General features: G+C 36.6%; 2 protein-coding genes across 2 annotated transcripts in view; one reads left to right on the top strand and one right to left on the bottom strand.

Moving 5' to 3' along the window:
* The window catches only part of si:ch211-283g2.1 (sodium- and chloride-dependent GABA transporter ine), a 28886-nt gene that overhangs the window by 2952 nt on the left and 6665 nt on the right, over positions 1–19269 (top strand). The window contains exon 2 of the mRNA XM_055148228.1: positions 18654–18877. Within this exon, the coding sequence (XP_055004203.1) occupies positions 18754–18877 (124 nt within the window). The 5' untranslated portion in view covers positions 18654–18753. The remainder of the gene's footprint in view (positions 1–18653; positions 18878–19269) is intronic.
* On the bottom strand, positions 1117–17570 carry LOC110165105 (flotillin-2). The gene is made up of 11 exons (XM_020930267.2): positions 17331–17570; positions 13695–13776; positions 9372–9462; positions 6999–7122; positions 6365–6483; positions 6169–6282; positions 5622–5741; positions 5102–5316; positions 4357–4540; positions 3523–3672; positions 1117–3341 (listed from the first exon to the last, which is right to left on the bottom strand). Exons 1-11 carry the CDS (start codon positions 17377–17379, stop codon positions 3300–3302), a joined length of 1290 nt encoding a protein of 429 aa, XP_020785926.2. The 5' UTR covers positions 17380–17570; the 3' UTR covers positions 1117–3299.

The raw sequence follows: 19269 nt of genomic DNA, 5'->3' as shown, positions 1-19269 counted from the left end.
TTGGCAATTAGATCCCTGTTCTTGAGTCCTTGGGCAAGACAAGACACTTAACACTCCTTGCCTCCTCAGATAATGAATAAGTGAGTGATTGCTTTATTAGACTTAGATTTAAACTTTATTGATCCACAAGGGAAGTTATTTGGACATGATGTAACATGCACTGAAAAGCTAATGACCATAGGATTATTTATCTACTTTTTTCTATCAGTTTTATCTGTCCTGATGATGATGTGTGAGTGAAAGGGTGAGTGGTTCCTTGATGTAAAGAGCTTTGAGTGCCTGTTGGAGCTAGAAAAGCGGTATATAAATGTAACTCTTTACTATTTATGCTACAAGGCCAGTTTTGGTGGGACATGTGGGTCACCATGGCAACGCGCTCCCTTGTTTGGGCGTGGGAGCTGACAGTGGGTGTGAGTGGTGTTCTAGTGCGAGCAGATAAACAGAGAGGTAAGACTATCTGGGGCTGGCTATCCGTTCATTCTGTTATCTGCACCAGCAAGGCCACATTTGCATCAGGAGATAAGTGCTGTAGCAGTGAATTCCAAAACTGTTGTTATATTTTACTTTTTATTGCCGAAACAGTGGTTCAAAGTCTTAATGAGCAATTTGCTGTGTCATTTGGCTGTGGTTACATTCTTGAATTATATAAGAAGAGAGTTAGTTTTTGAAATAAATATCCAAACTTAGTCTCCACAGATGGACTGGCTTCACAAACTTACCATTTTCATCTTAACTCTGTAGGGTTGAATAATAACACATTTTGAAGGTACTTTTTGTTGATTTCTGCTGAGAGTGAACTTCTTGTCAGTATTTGTTTCATGTGGATAGGTCCAATAATTTGAGATACTAACCATAAACTAGAACAATCTGAATCTGAAAACTGACAGCTAAACAGCAAATAACTCCATTTAATTCTGACCTGTCCTCCGGGTCAGTTTTAAAGGGATTCTGCAATATTATATCAATTAATACAAAAATTAAAATAGTTGAAAGCTGCCTCTTTTTGTTAGAAATGATAATAAAATTAAATTTTTGAAATAAGAATACAATTTTGCAATAGTTTTCCACTGTGTTAAAACAATCATATGTCATTTTATCTAAAGAGAAGCTCAGAAACACCTTGAAAATGTGATCTTTATTTCAATATTTTTGTGTTGCAGACAGACACTGAGGGTCTATGGCATTTGTACAGGGTCACACACAAGATAAGGTGGATTATATGAACACATGCTGTAGATGCTATGGCTGATACATACAATTTTCCAACGGCCAGTGTTAGATAAGCAACATATTGAAACAGTTATATTTTACTGCGTTATACTTCCAGACAAGAGTAATATAAGGCATAGGTCTCTAGTGTTTGGTCTCTCTCACATGACGACAATGCAAAACTTGGATTTAATTTCAGTAAATGTTAGTTTATTACAAACGCTAGTAATTTATGATCCTTAAATAGACACAGTAACAGGTGGAACATGTAATTTCTTAGTATGTATAAAGCTCACATCTACCACACCATTTTTAGTTAAAATATCTTGAAGGGTTTGACTTGAGGCACTGTCTGTCTACACATATAAGCTATTTCATAGGGCCAGAAAATTGTAAAATTAGAATAGAGATTTGAATCAGAGAGCCACAATGAATTAAGTATAGTTTACCAAAATACTGGCCCTTTGAACCTGAAATTATGACATTCATTACAAAAGCTGATTAGGAGGATCACTAACTTAAACTTCACAATATTATTCACAATTAGACATCTGAGTTCTAACAGTGCTGATAAACATTTGAAGAGGATTACACAACTAATATCATTTTTACAATAAAAAATACAAGTATAAACTGAAAAAAGTCGCCAATGCCCCTGAAAACGTAGGCATGTCACAGATTTCTTGAAAGTGGAACTGCAGAAATATCATATAAGCTCAAATGAACAATGCAAAAAAGAGGAGCGACTACATCAGGCAACTTTTCTCCAACTCTGCCCTCTAGAGGCAAAAGCGTTCACATTGAATTTAACCTGTCCGTGTCACATAAAACAACACAAATGGTAAAATGAAATCACTATTTTAGTAGGCCTTAAAAATCGGTGTAAATCGGTAGTGGTGATGCTATCAAATATTCAGTTCAAGATTCAGTCAAAAAGCTCTTTCTTTATGTACCAGCAGATCACATGCTAAACTTCCATCTAAAAAACAAACAAACTGCATCACACCATTTTATTAGCAGCCTACGAATTAGACTGTAAAGTACACTGTGTAGCTTTTCTGGTGGAGGGTCAACCACCTGCTTGATTTTGCTTTGCCTGGAATGTTTCACAGCTCTATCTCCATGGAGACAAGCAAGTGACTCAACCAGTCCAAATTACAGGTCAGATCTGTGGAGAGTTTTCAGAATAAACAGAGTACACTATGCAAGTATAAACCAATACTGTGGAACATCTCAGGCAAAACAATAACATCACAGATGCCCTACCAGAAAAAAGTTACACAGTGTACCTAATTAATAATGGCCTAAAATATTGTCACAGAAAATTAGAGAGGATGTGTATTGGTAAAATTAAAGCTTACACCCTGTCCATCTACTATTTGCTACTTGAGGTAATAGTAATATTCAGTTAGCCTGGCAGGTTACCAGAGTTTTAAGATGGCTCTATGGCTTTAGTACATGTAATGAAGTGTGAAAGTAGAAAAGAAGAACTGTTAGTAAAAGTGTGTACATGTTTACAGTCTATTGACAGAACACAGTGGCATACTATACAAATAAATCTAAAATAAAACCAAAAGTATTCCTAAGTTTTGGGCACTTCAGTGGTGAACAGGCACTGCACAGTAGAAGAAATGTAACAATGAACCAAATAGTTTTACAGCAAGAACAAGAAGATCCACAAAACCCACTTATCTCCTTCTACAGTAAATAAAAACGCAATTTGGAGTCTACTTGATAAGCAGTGCAAACTAAAACTGTTGAGACAAACAACATTCAGATTTACAAATAAAATTTTAACGTCTTGCCCCTTTACACATTTGCTTTAATCTATTAGTCTCCCAAATATACCCCATGTAGGAAGTGAACTAAACATATTATTACAGCCTAAATCTGGTCTAAAATAACAACTAAAAATGTTAATAGTCTGGTCCTTATGGTAAAAGGCCCCAGCAACATGAAAATTAAAACTTCATAAAAATATAAAATGTGTTATTTTGGTGTCTCTTGTCAAATAAACTTGCATAAATGGGTCTGAGGTTGAATATAAGAGACATGTATTTTCATGCTTGAGGCAGGTGAGAGTGGAGATGTCAAACTGCAGCCGCTCCAGTCATCTTCTGTAGCAGCGGCATCTGGAGGGAGAAATAAGTGAAGCTCTTGTTAGGAGAAAAACAAATATGAAAAATCTACTTTGATGAGCTTTTAACAATGTGCCTTATTGACACCATGTTACTATGGTGCACTGTTTTATTTATTGTTTTTGCCAATTCCTTGTAGACAACGTTCAAACAGTTTAGTTTTAGTTTAACTTACCTTGGTCAGATCCACCCCAGTGAGGGCATTCACCGACACAGGGAGCTCGGCTAAGAGGCGCGTCACCTCTCCAGTCACACGGTTACCGTCTCCACTCAGGATCACGATCTCATTGGTCTTAGCCAATGGTGCAGCAACTTTACCAGCAATCTAAACAAACAAAAAAACATCAAATTAGACACAAATTCATTCAATTCAAAAAGAAGAGTAGAGTCCATGATTTAAGAAAACAGAAGTTGGGGCTCAACTATCTAAAACATGAATAAAATAAAATGATAGCAGTCATATGTGGCAAGTTGCATGTGAGGGTGTGAGCTGAAATGGTTGACCGGTGGGGAAAGGGCTGTGGTGGAACATTGACAGTTTTGTTTAATCCTGGTCTTCAACTGTTAGAAGAGGAATGCCAGAAGCAAAAATCTAAACTCAAAATTTCTATATCCTCACTTTTCTGTATTGTATTGCAGTTTTATACAAAAATAATAAACACTTAGATTGTGAAAAAAAAAGAAAAAAGACGTTGGTTTGTCTTTAAATATCTAAAACACAACCCTGTAAACCAACAACCAAACCTCTCACACTCACAATGTGGCATATGAGGGGTTGAGCAGTGCCATAGTTTTTTGTTTATACTTGTTTCCAGCTTTTTTTGTGTTTAAGTTATTGTTTTTGGAGTTGTTTGTCTTTTGAATCCTTATAAATTTAGAAAATGATTTTGTAGTTCACATTATAAAGAAAACTGGGGTTAGGGTGTGTCTGCACATATGTCCTTAATAAAAAATGTAAGATTTCATAAACATGAATTGAATGATGTTATAGCATAAAACTCCAGCAGACCTTGGGCAGAGCCTCCAGGACCAGAGCAGTCTTGGCAGCGTCTCCGTACTGTTGATAGGCCTCTGCCTTCAGCCTCATCTTCTCGGCCTCAGCTTTACCCACAACCTCGATGGAGTTGGCTTCAGCTTCTCCAATACAGCGGATCTTCTCAGCTTCAGCCTGAGCGGTCAGCACCTTCTTGATCCTGAGACATGGAGAGGAACATTTATAAAGAGGAGAAATATTTAAAGGGCCTATATTATGCTATTTTATAATCTATGGTGTAAGGTTGTTTCCTCATTAAAAACAGACCTGAAGTTGTGTTTTGTTTCTTTCACACATGTTTAACACACAAACCCTGCATATTTAGGCTGAGTTCTTCTCTCAAACTGGAAATAGTCCCACCTTTTGATGTCATGTGGAAATAAAGGAAGTACTCCACTGTGTTTTTAAACTCCATCTAACATCTAACTCCATCTACTGAACTAAAGGACAAAGGTAGCTGTTAACCTGGGTGTAATCATCCATCCAAGACTGGTTAATGGTAAAAAGGGTTCAAAGGTTGTCATGGGGAACTGGGCCCAAAATTATTCTAGTGGGTTTCAGGTTATAACTAATCTGCAACAAGGCAGTATAGATTTTTTTCTATCAGATTGCAAATGACTTCCATTGGAGTCGAAACACCCTGATTTAAAAAACATTGTCCAGGTTACTTCCTCTGAAACCTCTGCTACTGAGTATGAACCTGATGCGATTTCACACTTACTTCTGTCCCTCTGCGATCTGCTGCATCTTATAGGCCTCTGCCTCCGCTGGCCTCTTCACTGTAGCAATGAGCTCCTTCTCAGTACGGTCGATTTCCTTCTCCTCGATGGTGATCTGCTTCTTCCTTTGCACCACCTCGATCTCAATCTCCTCCAGACGGATTTTCTGCTGCTCTTTGGCAGCTTGGAGCTCGTACGCCAATTGAGCCTCTGCTTTCTACAAAGAGAACTTTTTAATTTAATGTGACTGTCCCCAATTTTCTTTCATGCAGTTCATCAAAATTTGTTTTTACCCAGTACAGATATATTGTGAAATCACTTCTTGAGGTTAAAATGAGACCGTAATGTGCTATTTGCATCTAATTATAACGCTTTATATGGTCTTAGAATCAGGAAGTATACTGTTAGTATGCTGGCTGCTCATTAGATTTACCGTGTTGGCATTGAGATACAGTAAAATTCAGGAACAGCACTTTAAATAGCTAATATAAACAATATATAAGTACAATGTTCAATGCATACCTTTGTGTTAACTTCTTGATTGAAGGAAGCTTTCTGCATTTCCAGTTCTCGTTTGGAATCAGCCATTTTTGTGTCAGCCAGAAACTTGACATCCATCATTTCTTTCTTGCACTCAGCTTCCTATGAGACAGTAAAATACAGACCACGGTCACCAACGTCACACTTGTTACCCCTCACATTTGACTTTACATTGAAAAAGGTCACCCTTCTCTCTATAAACCTCGTCAGTGAACCACACCATTTTGGTCTTAAAATGTTCATTTTAACCCATTCTACATGATGCTGATGTTTTTATTTTGCTATGTCTAATTTGTTCATGAATAAATTCCTATTCCTAATAATATGAACTTCAAAACTTCTCAAAATTTGCTCCTATAAGTGATAGCCTTGTGAGCCTCATTCACTGGAGCCGAAGCTACGGGTGACATTACACTCGCCAAATCCACTTCTTTACAGTCAGTGGTATGAACGCACTCTTAATTATCTGGAGAGCATTAAATTCTATTTTTATTCTATTCTATTTTTATTATTTGTCATATGAACTTACCCTTATCCCTGCATCTCTCTCCGCCTCTGCCACACCGATGTCTGCATCCCTCTGCACAGCTGCTGTCTGAGTTTTCCCCAGTGAGCTCAAATAATCCACTTTATCATAGACATCCTGTGGTAAAGAAAAACATACATATTATTTTCCATTACTTTTCAAAATTGTCTAAGTTAAGTATTGTTAAAATGTGTTAAACCTTGATGGTAAAACTGAGGATCTCAATCCCCATTCGGCAAACATCTGGAGCTGCGACTTCACGGACCAGAGTAGCGAACTTGTCACGGTCTTGGTAAATCTGCTCAACAGTTAGAGTACCTGAAGGAAAGAAAAAATTACTTTATATTAAATATTAAATGCAAAAGACATCAAATATATTAAGCAAGATGTATGGAATTAGTAGTAGTAGTAAATAAAATATATATTTATTAGTGGTAGAGCATTAGAGCATTTTTTTCTTTGCTACATAATCCCATACACCTTACTTCAAATATTTGATGTCTTATGTATGTATATAAAATGTAGAAAGTAAAGAAAAAAACATTGAGATGCCGTGTCCAAACTTTTGATTGGTGGTGTACATACAGATACAATTCACACCACAAATAATATATAACCAAAGAAAAGTTTAAATCTTTAGACCTAACCGCTGTTGCAGACTTGTCTTGCCCTGAATCTATCACAGCGAAATAGCGTAAAATCAAGTACACAAGCATGTCTTCAGTTAAAATGTCCCTTGTTTTTGTTAAACATTTAAAAATACAAAACCATGGAAATTTCAACAAGACGCTCGCATCCATGTGTATGTATGTATTTGTAGATGAGGCACCCACCGAGAATGGCACGGAGATGACCCTCAAGAGTCTGCAGGACGACGCTCTTGATCTCCTGGACAGATTTGCCCAGAAACTGTTCACAGGCGTAACCAAGGAGATCATTGTCCGTCATCACCTTCACCTAAATCAAAACAGACTGCATCAGATTAAGAGAGTCTCCAGACCTAAATACTAGCACATCTGATATCACAAACTGACCCAGTAGTTCAATATAGAAGCAAGAAATTACTGTATGTGGACCATTCAAAATACATGATTGTAATCAGTATATTAGGATTAAAATTTGTATAAGAAATATGAAACAGAATTGGATTAACTAATGAACAAAGGTCATAATACTCATGTAGTAATGCAAATATGTAGCACTTACTTATATTAGCATATATTTGTGATCTTGTTGTGTACTAAAATTGCACACTTGATTACAATATTAATGAAGAAGCCCAATACAGATTTCAATATCACATTAATAATCAAATATTATTACTTTAGACAACAAAATGTAGTTATCAACACAAAATAAAAGTTGTTTCTCAAGTAGTTCCATGTGGTCTCATCCTCATTCTGACATAGATTGAAGGTCCTGTTTTACATGAAACTGAATGAATGACTCTAGTGAGTTTTATACATCCTCAAAAACATAACTGGAGTTCCGTTTTGTTTTATTAACACACGTTTTGAGTAATCCTGGTTTATTAGTCTATCCACATCTCCAAAACTCAAAATGCTTGAATAAAAAAAACAACAACTCCATGTTTGTTTTTGATGAGGAACTTTATAACATGGATCAGAAAAATAGCATAAAAATTTTAAAACTATACAGAGAAGTTCAAATTTTGTTCATTTTCTTCGATTTTTTTTTGCAGTATCAATAATTATTCATGTGAGCATCTAGATCTGAGCCTAGTTCTAGTATCAACTAGTATCTGGTTATTGATACTTTTGACAACTCTTTAATATTGTCTAAAACTCAAAAATAGAAAATATTTTTAAAAACATGAAGCTAAACAGCAAAAAACAAAAAAAAAACAAAAAAAAACAACTTTGGGTGTAACTCCACTGCTGCTGAAAGAGAAGAGAGGTGAGCTGGGTCCTTAGGCGAGAAGTCCGTACATGCACACATACCAGGGGTCATGAGGGCAACACAATGTCAGGGAGAGATGAAGTCATTCTCAAAATAAATCAATAAATAAATAAAATCTGAAAACACAAGGGCCACAAGTCCACAGGACAACCACACTCAGCCTGTAGGGGGAGCTGTGTGGTTGCAGGCACTGGAATATGGCTTGTGGGAAGTGATAATGTAGTTCCTGGAAATCTGGCCTTCCTGCCCCACCCCTTTGTAAAACCACTCTTCTGCCTCAAGCTAAACAGAATCACATTATTAAATCAGAGATGCACTTTATGATTGAAACAAGTCTTCATAGAGTCCCATTTCAACCTAAACCTTAAACACTTGAGATCATGAGATACACACACCACAATGACTATGGCTTAGGTTGGATCAATCAGACGGAGGCTCGATGAGAAGTGAAATGTGCAAAAGTGTGGGTTATTGAACTGCAGACACTGGCCCACTGTCAGCATGCACAACATGGAAGAGGTTGTTGCCAAAATACACTGACTCGCAATGAAAGTAACACAGGCATGCCCACAAAAGCACATGTGCAAACAAAACACAAATGTTAGGTTAAACCGTAAAATCCACCACAAACAAAAGCAGAACTGATTATTGATTAAGTTATTTTAATGTAAATAAACAACAATACTGTACAGTCCAAATAAATAACATATGTTTATGGTTGTACAAAACCAGAACTGGTGGATTTTTCTTACTATGTGTAATGACTTATTTGGCACTGAATATGAAATGAGTAATGCAAGAAAGATTAGAGCTGGGTGATCTCTGGGCAGTGATATGAAGCTGTTTAGTAACAGATTAATTCAAAGTGGACTATACTCCACTGGCTGTGGAAACAAACTCTTTTCGTCAACAGTGACTCTGATTTGATGATTAATTTAGTGACCACCCAGTTCTGTCTGATGAGGCTTCATAGACTCTGGCCCTGTCAGTTAAGACTGTCAATAGCACTGTGCTCACAAACACAAAGAAACCTGTGATTAGAGTAAAGGTTCACCTTTCTTTACAAACAAGATGTGCACGCTTCAGTTACTGATTTAGTCACAGTGCTATTAATCAGATGGCACACTAAAAACTAAGTATGTAGTGAAAAGACCATCATGCTGATATGAAACTGTGAAGAATATCTAAGTGAAATGTCCACATGAATCCTTTGTGGACCTGGTGGAGAGTGTGCGTGCGATTAGTCAGGTCTGAAGTGGCATTCCCTGCAAAGTGTGGTGCTTTACCTGAGCCACCCCAGTGACAGTAATAGCTACACCCTCCGCTGTCTCTACATCCTCACACTTGGGCTGCAGGGTCATAATCTCAAGCGTTATCCTGTGAAGAATGTGGAAAATATAAAATAAAAATTGGCATGTTGGGAGGGAAAAGCAAATGAAGGGAGGGGCTAGGAAACAAGGAACAATCCCTTTCACCCAAGGACTCCAGTTCACAAACAACAGGGTCAACTGAGATGCTTATGCAATGTAAATGTTATTTAAATGCTTTTAAATGTCTTTGTTAGATTAGCACTTCTGGCTGTTCAATTAAACCAATCATCTCTATAGATTTAAAGCATTCGGTGACTCTGTTGCATTATGTGACTCAGAGACTTTATGACCAAACACCTGACTGCCTCCTTTAAACTGCAGGAGAGAAACATCATTTATAATAAAAATGAAAACACAGAGTTAGCGTTTGTTAGTGAAGCGGTACATTTTCCTCCAGTCCGGCCACAGACCCAGATTTTTGGGGTCTTTTGGGGTCTTGGCGAGATGGATTACCTGAGCTACCCCAGTCACATCCAGGGGCACTCCCTCCGCAGTTTCGATATTCTCACAGCGACAGAGGATGGTCATAACCTCCAGAGACATTCTGTGCAGGCAGCAGATGAGCGGAGGGGACAGTAGAGGCAAAACAGTGACATGAACAACAGCTGTTAGCAGTGTCAGTAACAGGGTTAAGGGAGATGAGGGAAGAGACCTGTATTTTGGAGAGTTTCTGGACCTTATTGGGGAAAAAAAAATAAATAAATCAACAAAATAGACCTAGGGCTGAAACTAGTGATTATTTTAATATCTTGGAGATATTTGGGCACTTATTACCTTCAGCCAAAAAGAAGGTTAAGCTTTCTTACATATTAAACGACCATGAATCTTTGATTAAGCTGTGACACAAATCTATCTATATATTTCAACTAGGGCTATGCAATCAGTTCGAACTGAATTTCAAATACACATGTGATTATTACTCTAAACATGGCTATAAGGTATTATTATCAGTATTATAGCATGTTTACAACAGTCTATTTCAAAGTGATAATGCCGCCTAGGCCTGTCACAATAACACATTTTGAAGTGCGATATATTGCTAAGTAAATATAGATGATAAAAAATAATATTGAAACTAGTTTATGCCACGGACACAAAAACCCAAGAGCAGATTTATACCACAAAATCTATTCTAAAGCTACAATACTTTTAAATAATCATGAGCTGCACTGAATAAATTGGATAAGGAAACACTTTAGTACTTAGTTTTCATCTGTAATGAGTCATAGATAAAAGTGATTACTTCAGCCTTCGACTGCTCAAATCTTATCTTAGTGCCTAAAAATAACCAAACATTTCCCAATAGTGCAAAGAAAAAGTACACACAATAAACACTGACCACCCAAAAAATGGTTCCATCAAACATATATTGAAAGATAAGTCAATATAGTGATTATCATGACAGGCCTAACGTTTTTCAAGCTCACTACCACCTTCTGTCTTAAGCAAATAATCATGATTTTATTTTTTTCCATAATCAAGCAGTCCTACTTTCAGCCCATTCTTACACCATACATCATCAATACTGAAAGGAAAGTACTAGATTTCCTAAGATTCCCTTCAAACACTGTGATCATGGGTATAATTTCACTGGTGACTATCACTGCCTGAGAGTCAGATCTATGTGAGTGGTATATCTGCAGTCCAGAGGAGCGCCTGGTCTCTGCTGCCCCTCCCTTTCTTCTTCTGCAGAATTGGATCAATGTGTCATGGCTTGAACATTAACATGATTACTGCATCACAAGCAGGAAGTCCTTCTTGGTTTTATGGTGCCACTGGCTTCTACCCAAGGCTTTTTTTTAACTGAAGTGGCCTAGGTAAACATCCTTTCTTATTTATCAAACGGAAATCTACACATGAAAAAATATAATGATAAAAATTGGAATTGAAATATGGGTGGGGTTGTAATCATACCTAAATTACACGTGGGTAAGCTAGCCACGTGGACTCTTTATCATACAGTCTCTTAGTAACACACAAGCACACTGGACAGGAGGTGGGACTACAACAATCAAACGACTAATGAGGAAAAAGGAGAAGCACAAGACGAGGCAAAAGGTTAGCAAAACACTGGCTATGTAACACAAAACACTAAACAGCACAGTATTTAAAACCAGAATGACTGGAAAATAAAGCAGATATTCAACAGCAGATGTATAAAATGTATATAATTTAGCTCTAAAAATGAGAATGGATCAATCAGCCAGTCTATATTGTTTTTACATTATTTTTTATATTATTTTACAGCTTATTCTGGTTTTAACACACATAACACATAAAATGCAGAGGAATAAATGTTGGCACAGTAACCCTTCAATAACTATTTACAACCTACTAAAGCATAAAGAAAGACTTAACTCATAATGAGAAAATAGTTTATTAAAATGATTCAGGCTTAGTAACTACTAAATTAAGTGGTCATAGTAGTAATTAAGCAGTCACTAACTAAGCCTGAATCATTCTAATAAAAAATGTGTTCTTTATTAATTAAGTCTTTATTTATTGCTGTATTATGGCTAATTAAAGTGTAGATACTATAAAGTGTAACCTAAATGTTAAATTACTAGAGCTTTTTAATTTTCCCTGACCCCTCCATTCTGCACCAGGTGTTTATTTTTCCACTGTTTTGCTGAGTCCATGTTTATAAAGGGCAGCTGAAACCATGGACTTGATTTATTTAAACCTTTGGCAAATATTATCGATGTTGTTTCTTTTAATTTATCATAGACATCACACTGACTATCGCGTGCATGCTGTCAAAACACACCTCGATGTAATGCTGAATTTACTATTTAAAATTACCTCAACAGGTCAAACCTCATACAACATCTCAGTGTGTAGGCTACTAGTGATTACGCATCTCTTCCAAGTATTGCTTCTAGCTTACTGGTAACTGGGCATTAACATTGTAATTTGATTCCTAATACTAAAGTTTCTCAAATTCAAACTAATAAGCTTTGTAGTTTCAGTATTTTAGACATGTACTGTATACCGAGACTATAATGGCACAAGTGATCTAAATTTGAATAATTTAATTTGATACACATTTGTAGCATAAATTACACTTATTGCTGATCTAAAAAGCACTGTTTACAGATTTAACATTGTTACTTTTATACATTTAATATTACAATCATAAAATATCATTTGTATCACCAGTTTCTTGTTTAGCTTTTTTTTTTTTTTTTTTTTTAAATAGTAACCTGTCTCCTTTTTTAAAGGGAAACTATACAGATTTGTTGGTTAGAGCCTCTACCGATTTTGTCTTTAGGTAAAAAACACTGGGCTTGCTACACTGGTTCTCTTATCTTTTGTTTAGTATTTAGCTGTAGTTGCATTATAAACAATAACCCCCCATGAAATATGACTCCATGCTTGTGCAGTAAAAGGATGTGTTTTGCTAGTTTTTTATAAAATATATTATCTGACCCTGCACACTATAGTCAGTGTGGATTTACTCCCCGGGTGAGATCCCCTCCTGGCGCGCTTGTGTCTTGTTGTCTTAACTAAAAGTTTCATGATTTTACCTGCCTAACGACAACAGATGAAGTTTAGCTACTACACTAACTGTGGCATATGTGGGATCTTGCAGCTTTATGCACTCTACCTCAAACTATGCACTGTCTGCTGCTCTAATTTTGTTGTTTTTCTATTCAATAAAATCTTGAATCTTTGCATATATGTTGAAAACATGTTGTTAAAGGTCCTATATAGCGCAAAATAGACTCTTGTAAGCTTTTAAAAGCCATGTTTTAACATGCTAAACGCTTACAAGTTGTTACCTGCTCAACAAGATGCATGGAGATGTGTTTTGTTTAATTCACACATTAGAGTTACCCTGCATTATTTGTCTGTTCCAACTTGTGATATCATGAAGCAGTCGTTTTCAAGCTAACACCTACCTTTTACCTTTTGTTCAGTAGGGACTGGCAATTTCATGGCAAAAATTATCCAAAACTTCTAGTGAAGGTGTACGGAGTTTAAAAACACATTGGAACTCTGTATTATGACATGGCATCAAAAGGTGAATGAAATGTTTTGAATTTGAGAGAAGAATACAGTCTAAATATGCAGGATTTGTTAATGAAATAAAACACAACTGCAGGCATGTTTTTGATGAGGAAACAACATTATAACATAGATCAGAAAACAGCGCAATGTGGGCCCTCTAAATACGTACTATCCCTATTCAAATAATAATACCTAGAGTAATAGTTGATCTGCATGGACTAGTCTTACCTCTGGATGTCGGAGATGAGCCACCAGGCCCAAGCCCAGCCTCCCACCACATACGTCTTCTGATCAGAGCCACAGCAGCCACCTAAGGACACCAGAAACACACGTCACTCTGGCAGCCATTTAACAAAAGCGCAGAGTAAAAAACACTGTGCCCCAACAACTTAGCAGTTGAGGAGTATAATTACGTAGATTTAGATTTAGACAAATTTAGCTGATCCACAAGGGAAATTGTTTCTGACACAGCAGCTCAAACATTACAATATTATAACAAAGAGCAAAAAATACAAAGTAGATAGAGATCAAACTGAACATGAGAAATCATTAAAATCCAATTAAGATTATAATTTAGATTTTTATAACTAACTGATTTTATAGATTAGATTTAAGTCTAGTATTCAATAATTATTTATCTTTTATTTTGACTAAATATTCCTTTTCTCTTGCTGTTCTTGAACTGTGCAATGCAACACTGGAATTTCCCCATTGTGGGACAAATAATTAAAAATTATCTTGTCTTGTATGTTTGAGCTACTGTCAATGAATCCAAGTTTGTCAAGATCTAATAGTGGGAAAACGGAAGGACATTGAATTCAAAAGGTAAAACAATGGTAGGTCTGTCACAAAAACACATTTTGAAGTGGGATATATTGCTCAAGTAAATATAGACGATAAAGAGTAATATTTAAACTACTTTATGACACTGACAAAGTAACTCTAAAGAAAGGTTACACTCACATAATTTTCTATTCTAAATGTACAATATGGTTACAAAATTAGCTGCAATAAATAAATAAATAGAAGAATGCAACATTTTAGTTTGTATCTCTATAAATGAGTCATAGAAGTTCTCTTATCTTATGGTATTGCCACAAAAACCAACAGAACATTTCCAACTAGAATATTGTCCATTGATCATATTTTGAACTATAAGTTGATATTCTTTCTGACGGGGCTAAACAACGGTAATTACTCATAATATTTATGGAACCATGTACTTTTACTGACTCCAACCTTGTGATGAAGATTCCTTGACTTTAGACTAGAGCCCGACCGATACATCGGTTGGCCGATATTATCAGCCGATATCGGCACCTGGAGGCATATCGACTATCAGCCGATATGTTTGGTGATATGGGCCGATATTTCCCGTGGGCATGTTATACCTCGTTATAAAGCTTAGACTCTCTACATTATGTTCATTTAATCCAATTTACAGTCAGATAAATGTCCTAATATGTGGCTCTGCATCAGTATTTATCTGTGGAGTCATTTGTCAGTGTCTGTGTCCGTACTGTCCCTGAACTAGAGATGCGCGGATTGCGGTTACAACCGCGGTATCCGTCGGGCGGACGATGTGACGAAAAATTTTATTTTTATTAAATTCGGGCGGGTGGCGGTTTAACTACTAAAAAAAAAATAAAATAAAATAAAAAATTTTTTGTATTGTTACCTACATCTGAAAAGACGAGTCTCATTGTCTGTGCTTGTAGTATGAAGTGTATGTCATATCCTTAATTAGCCCATTTGACTTTGTTTTTATGTTCTGAAGGTTAAGGTTGTGTCGGGTTATTGATAGCCTAAGGTTTACGAGGCACATATTATATGCAGTTTGTTTTATTATTTCTAATTTATTTCAGCTGTTTGCCAACATACAAGTGGCTATAGGGCCATATTTATTTAATTATGCATATTTTTTCTTGCCTATTTCAATTGGAATATAAAGAGGGCATTGCCTGATTTCAATAAATGTTCATCTGAATGAGATGATCTGTCTATTTTGTTTCAATATCAGTTATATTTTAAAACACGCAGACATTATAGCGTAGACTGCCACTCGGGGTATTTAAAACTTAAAGAAAATCCATACCGGTCGGGCTCACTTTAGACATCTAGTTTTAAAGCTCTAGACTGGTCCACATACGAACAAATGACTTCTGCTTCACCTACTAACAACTTTTCCAGACATGTAAGCTGTAAAATCATAAAATGTGAAAACTTGTAACTCAGCTGTTTTTAGACAGTGATCATGTGCTATAAGAACAGTTATTCTTTTTAACAACAGTTTTTGCCAATGATTTACCATTTCCCTTTACTTTATCTTTACTACTGGCACTGTCCTGGTATGGCTTGGGTCTCCTTCTTAAACGTGTAACCCCTTTAAAGCCTACATAGTTTTCTGATTTGTCTGGCATTATGTGAATGACCTATTATTTGAAGATATTAGGTTTCATGAACACTTCTAATTTTAAGACTTAACAGTGAGAAATTTGCTTTTAAAAATAAAGCAGTGAAGTTGCCCATTCAAAGGTCCAGAGTGCTGTTAAATCTGGTGTGACATTCCCAGCTGTCACATGTTAATGGACAGACAGAAAAGGAGGAGGACGTGTGTGTGTGTGTGTGTGGTGGGGGGTTTCATAATTTTAATATTTCCTAATTTATGTAAACTGAGATTGAATTTAGAGAGATGTAACACACAGAGCAAGTCAAATCAAGCTTCAAGTATCAAAAAACTAGAGAGACAGACTAAAACTAAAATGGCCTATAGGAGGACAGGCTATTATAGGCCCATCCCTCCCAGGCATAATTGGAATTCCTGACAGCATTCACTCCAAGGAGAATGGTGAGGGGCCTAAATAGCTAAAAATGTAATCAATTCTAAAAGTGTTGTTTTTGTATATGGTAGGTTATAGCATTGTGTTTCACATAAGTTATGAGACATGAAAATGATACAATTATTCATATATTTCACTTGTAAAGAATCTGTGCCATTGCCAAATGAGGAGGGACTTGACCTTAATCTGCAGTCCTCTAGTGGTGAATGATGCATTTGTACACAATGGAAAATCCCAAACAACATTTTGTGTTTGGGTTCAGCAAATGTGGGTTTAAACAGGAAACCCAACAGAAACCAAATCAGCTGCAGGAGTGCAGTAGAAATCCTGTTCTGCAGGGCTTTGCCAAATCAAATTATGAAAATGAATCAGGGCTTTATATAGAGAAAAAGGCCAGAGATTCCTCACAGCTTGACCCAAGGGTACAAAGCATCAGTGACTCTTGTCTTATAAAAGGAAAACACGAGGCTTTGCTGCCTTAGTGAAGTATTTTTAATAGAGCCTGAGCAAGCCGCAAGCCAGTTACATACACTAAAAAGAAATATAAAGTCTTATGCCACAGGGACGAGCTTCATATTTATTTCATTTTACATTTAACTAGTTATGCTTAATTTTAAGATATTAGAGGACAAACTACAATCAACACTCGATTAACATAAATTAAGCAACAGGTTTAATATGAATCACAATAAAAATAATTGTGATGAAAGATAGAATTTGGGACATCCCGTATATACATGTTTAGCAATACAAATCTGGAAATACAGTAACACAAAATGTTTATTGAAAGAATCAAGGCGTAAACTCATAGTAGTAAGGCTAGCTGCTGCAGCGCGTAGATGGAGATTGGCAGCGTTTTAATTCGGGGCGGGATCTACGGGATACACGGACAAGGGTTGCCCAATACACAACATTTCTAAACATTTTTGATTTAAGTCGAAATCAAACAGCACATTTTCGCATTTTCTAGGTGGATGCAGTAACAAAACAACAACAGATCACAGTCCAAAGAAACGAGTGTTACCTGAAACCACTAGGGCCTCATTTGGTCCGACGGTGTGACAATTCCCCATTTTTCACCGACAGGAAAATTAACAATCCAAACAGAAGCGGCTCGTCCAAATCGTAAACACTTTGCGGATTCGTTTCCTTGCCTTTAACCAAGAGTATTTTCTTATTTTTCACCACAACATTCGCTCAGCCGCTCCCCGCCCCTACAACCACTTTTCTCCACCAAGCGTAAACGACATCCAGCCGGAAGTAATATCAACGTGTGCGCACTGTGACTTCCGGTATAAAGTAAAACTCGGATCATAAGGTTTTCATTTTCCAGCCCTTACGGCGAAGGAATAATGTAAGTATTTTGCTGTGTTTTAACTACAACTTAACGATGGGCAGTGTCCCTTTCCCTCTTCGTCGATCCTCCTCTGGCTACTGCAAAGATGCAATATTCATCACAAGAAATGCGTGGGGTGGTTTAAAGGCCCTTCCACGAAATTGTAAAAATAAAAGCAGTTTTCTCCATGATGATTCACATACGTGTTTTGTATGTACTATCAGCATTCGGCAATATGGCTGTAATTGTTTGTGCCTGCAGACTTCGTGACATCTAAAAACAATAATGACAAAAAAGGAAATTGAAATGTTTTCCTTTAATAATGCAACCAAACAGACATACATTTGATAGAATAAAGAAAAAAATAACAAGACTCGATGAATGCAATGTCTAAACAATCATACGGCTATATTTGGCAGAATATGTTATGTTTTTATATGGCAGTGGCACATATAAAAGTTATAAAATAGGTCAACTTTTCCACTATGGTAAAAGTGATCTGGGGACCATACAAGTATATCTGTGTGGTTCTCACCTTGGATCCTGGCCTTTTATAATCACTGAAGAATACACTGGGCTAAAGACAATTGAGTGTTTCCAATGATGGTATTAAGCATTTGTCTCTTAACTGTTGCATAGAAAAAATCATATTGTTATTTCAAATTAGTTTGTTGACAAACATGACCTACATGGTCAAATACACGGCCTGCCTGTCTGCATTTTGAAGACTGGCTCAAAAGCAACCAATGTGGAAGGCCTATCTATGTAGGAATATTCAGATAATAATAGAAATGAGAGAGTTTGATTGACTGACTTCTGTATAATGTTTGCCCTATCTGAATGTGCTGATGTGAACAAAGTCCAGTTACTTTCAAAATGTTTGGATTGTGTTGCAGGAAAAGACACAAAGTAACAATGAACTGACCTTGAAATGATTGTATTCACTATTTGTTTCCACAAAAATCACAGATCTGTGCCTCTCTGATCTCATGTCCTGCTTGTGTATGGTAGGCTAATCATTACAGATAATAAAAGCAAGTTAGGCTATATCATCTGGAGCCTCTGAGAAATCCTAGTCACTCAGTATAAGGAGCCGGGACACAGACAAGAGATGAATGAGGCCAGCAGACCGACGTGGAGCAGGCAGATAGAGTTCACCCTGGCGGGCATCGGCTGTGCTGTTGGTCTGGGCAATGTCTGGAGGTTTCCATACCTGTGCTATAGGAGCGGAGGAGGTGAGAAAGTGTTGTCATTCATACGCTCATACGCAAGAGTCCAAAGGTATAGTTTAAGGTAACTTCATTCTGAGGTTGAAATTAATTATTTTCTTGTTCATTTATGATTTTTGAGCTCTTTTGCAACATTCCACCAAGAATCGTAGGTGTACTGTAGTCAAATGTTTTGACACGCCTTCTCATTAAATGTTTTTTCTTCATGTTTATTACGTTGTGCAGATAAATACTGAAGATTTCAAATATAATAAGAAAGATGTAGCAAAGAAAATAGTTAAATTACTTGAAATATTTCTTATATTTTAAATTCAGCTGTAGCCACTCTTTGCTTTATTGACAGTGCTGCAAACCCTTGGCCAGAAGACTTCATGATGAAGTCTCCTGAAATGGTTTTC

Source organism: Boleophthalmus pectinirostris, unplaced genomic scaffold (assembly GCF_026225935.1).
Source record: "Boleophthalmus pectinirostris isolate CB_2022bp ecotype Guang Dong unplaced genomic scaffold, ASM2622593v1 HiC_scaffold_12, whole genome shotgun sequence".
Classification (NCBI taxonomy): domain Eukaryota; kingdom Metazoa; phylum Chordata; class Actinopteri; order Gobiiformes; family Gobiidae; genus Boleophthalmus; species Boleophthalmus pectinirostris.
This window is presented reverse-complemented; position numbering and strand designations above follow the sequence as displayed.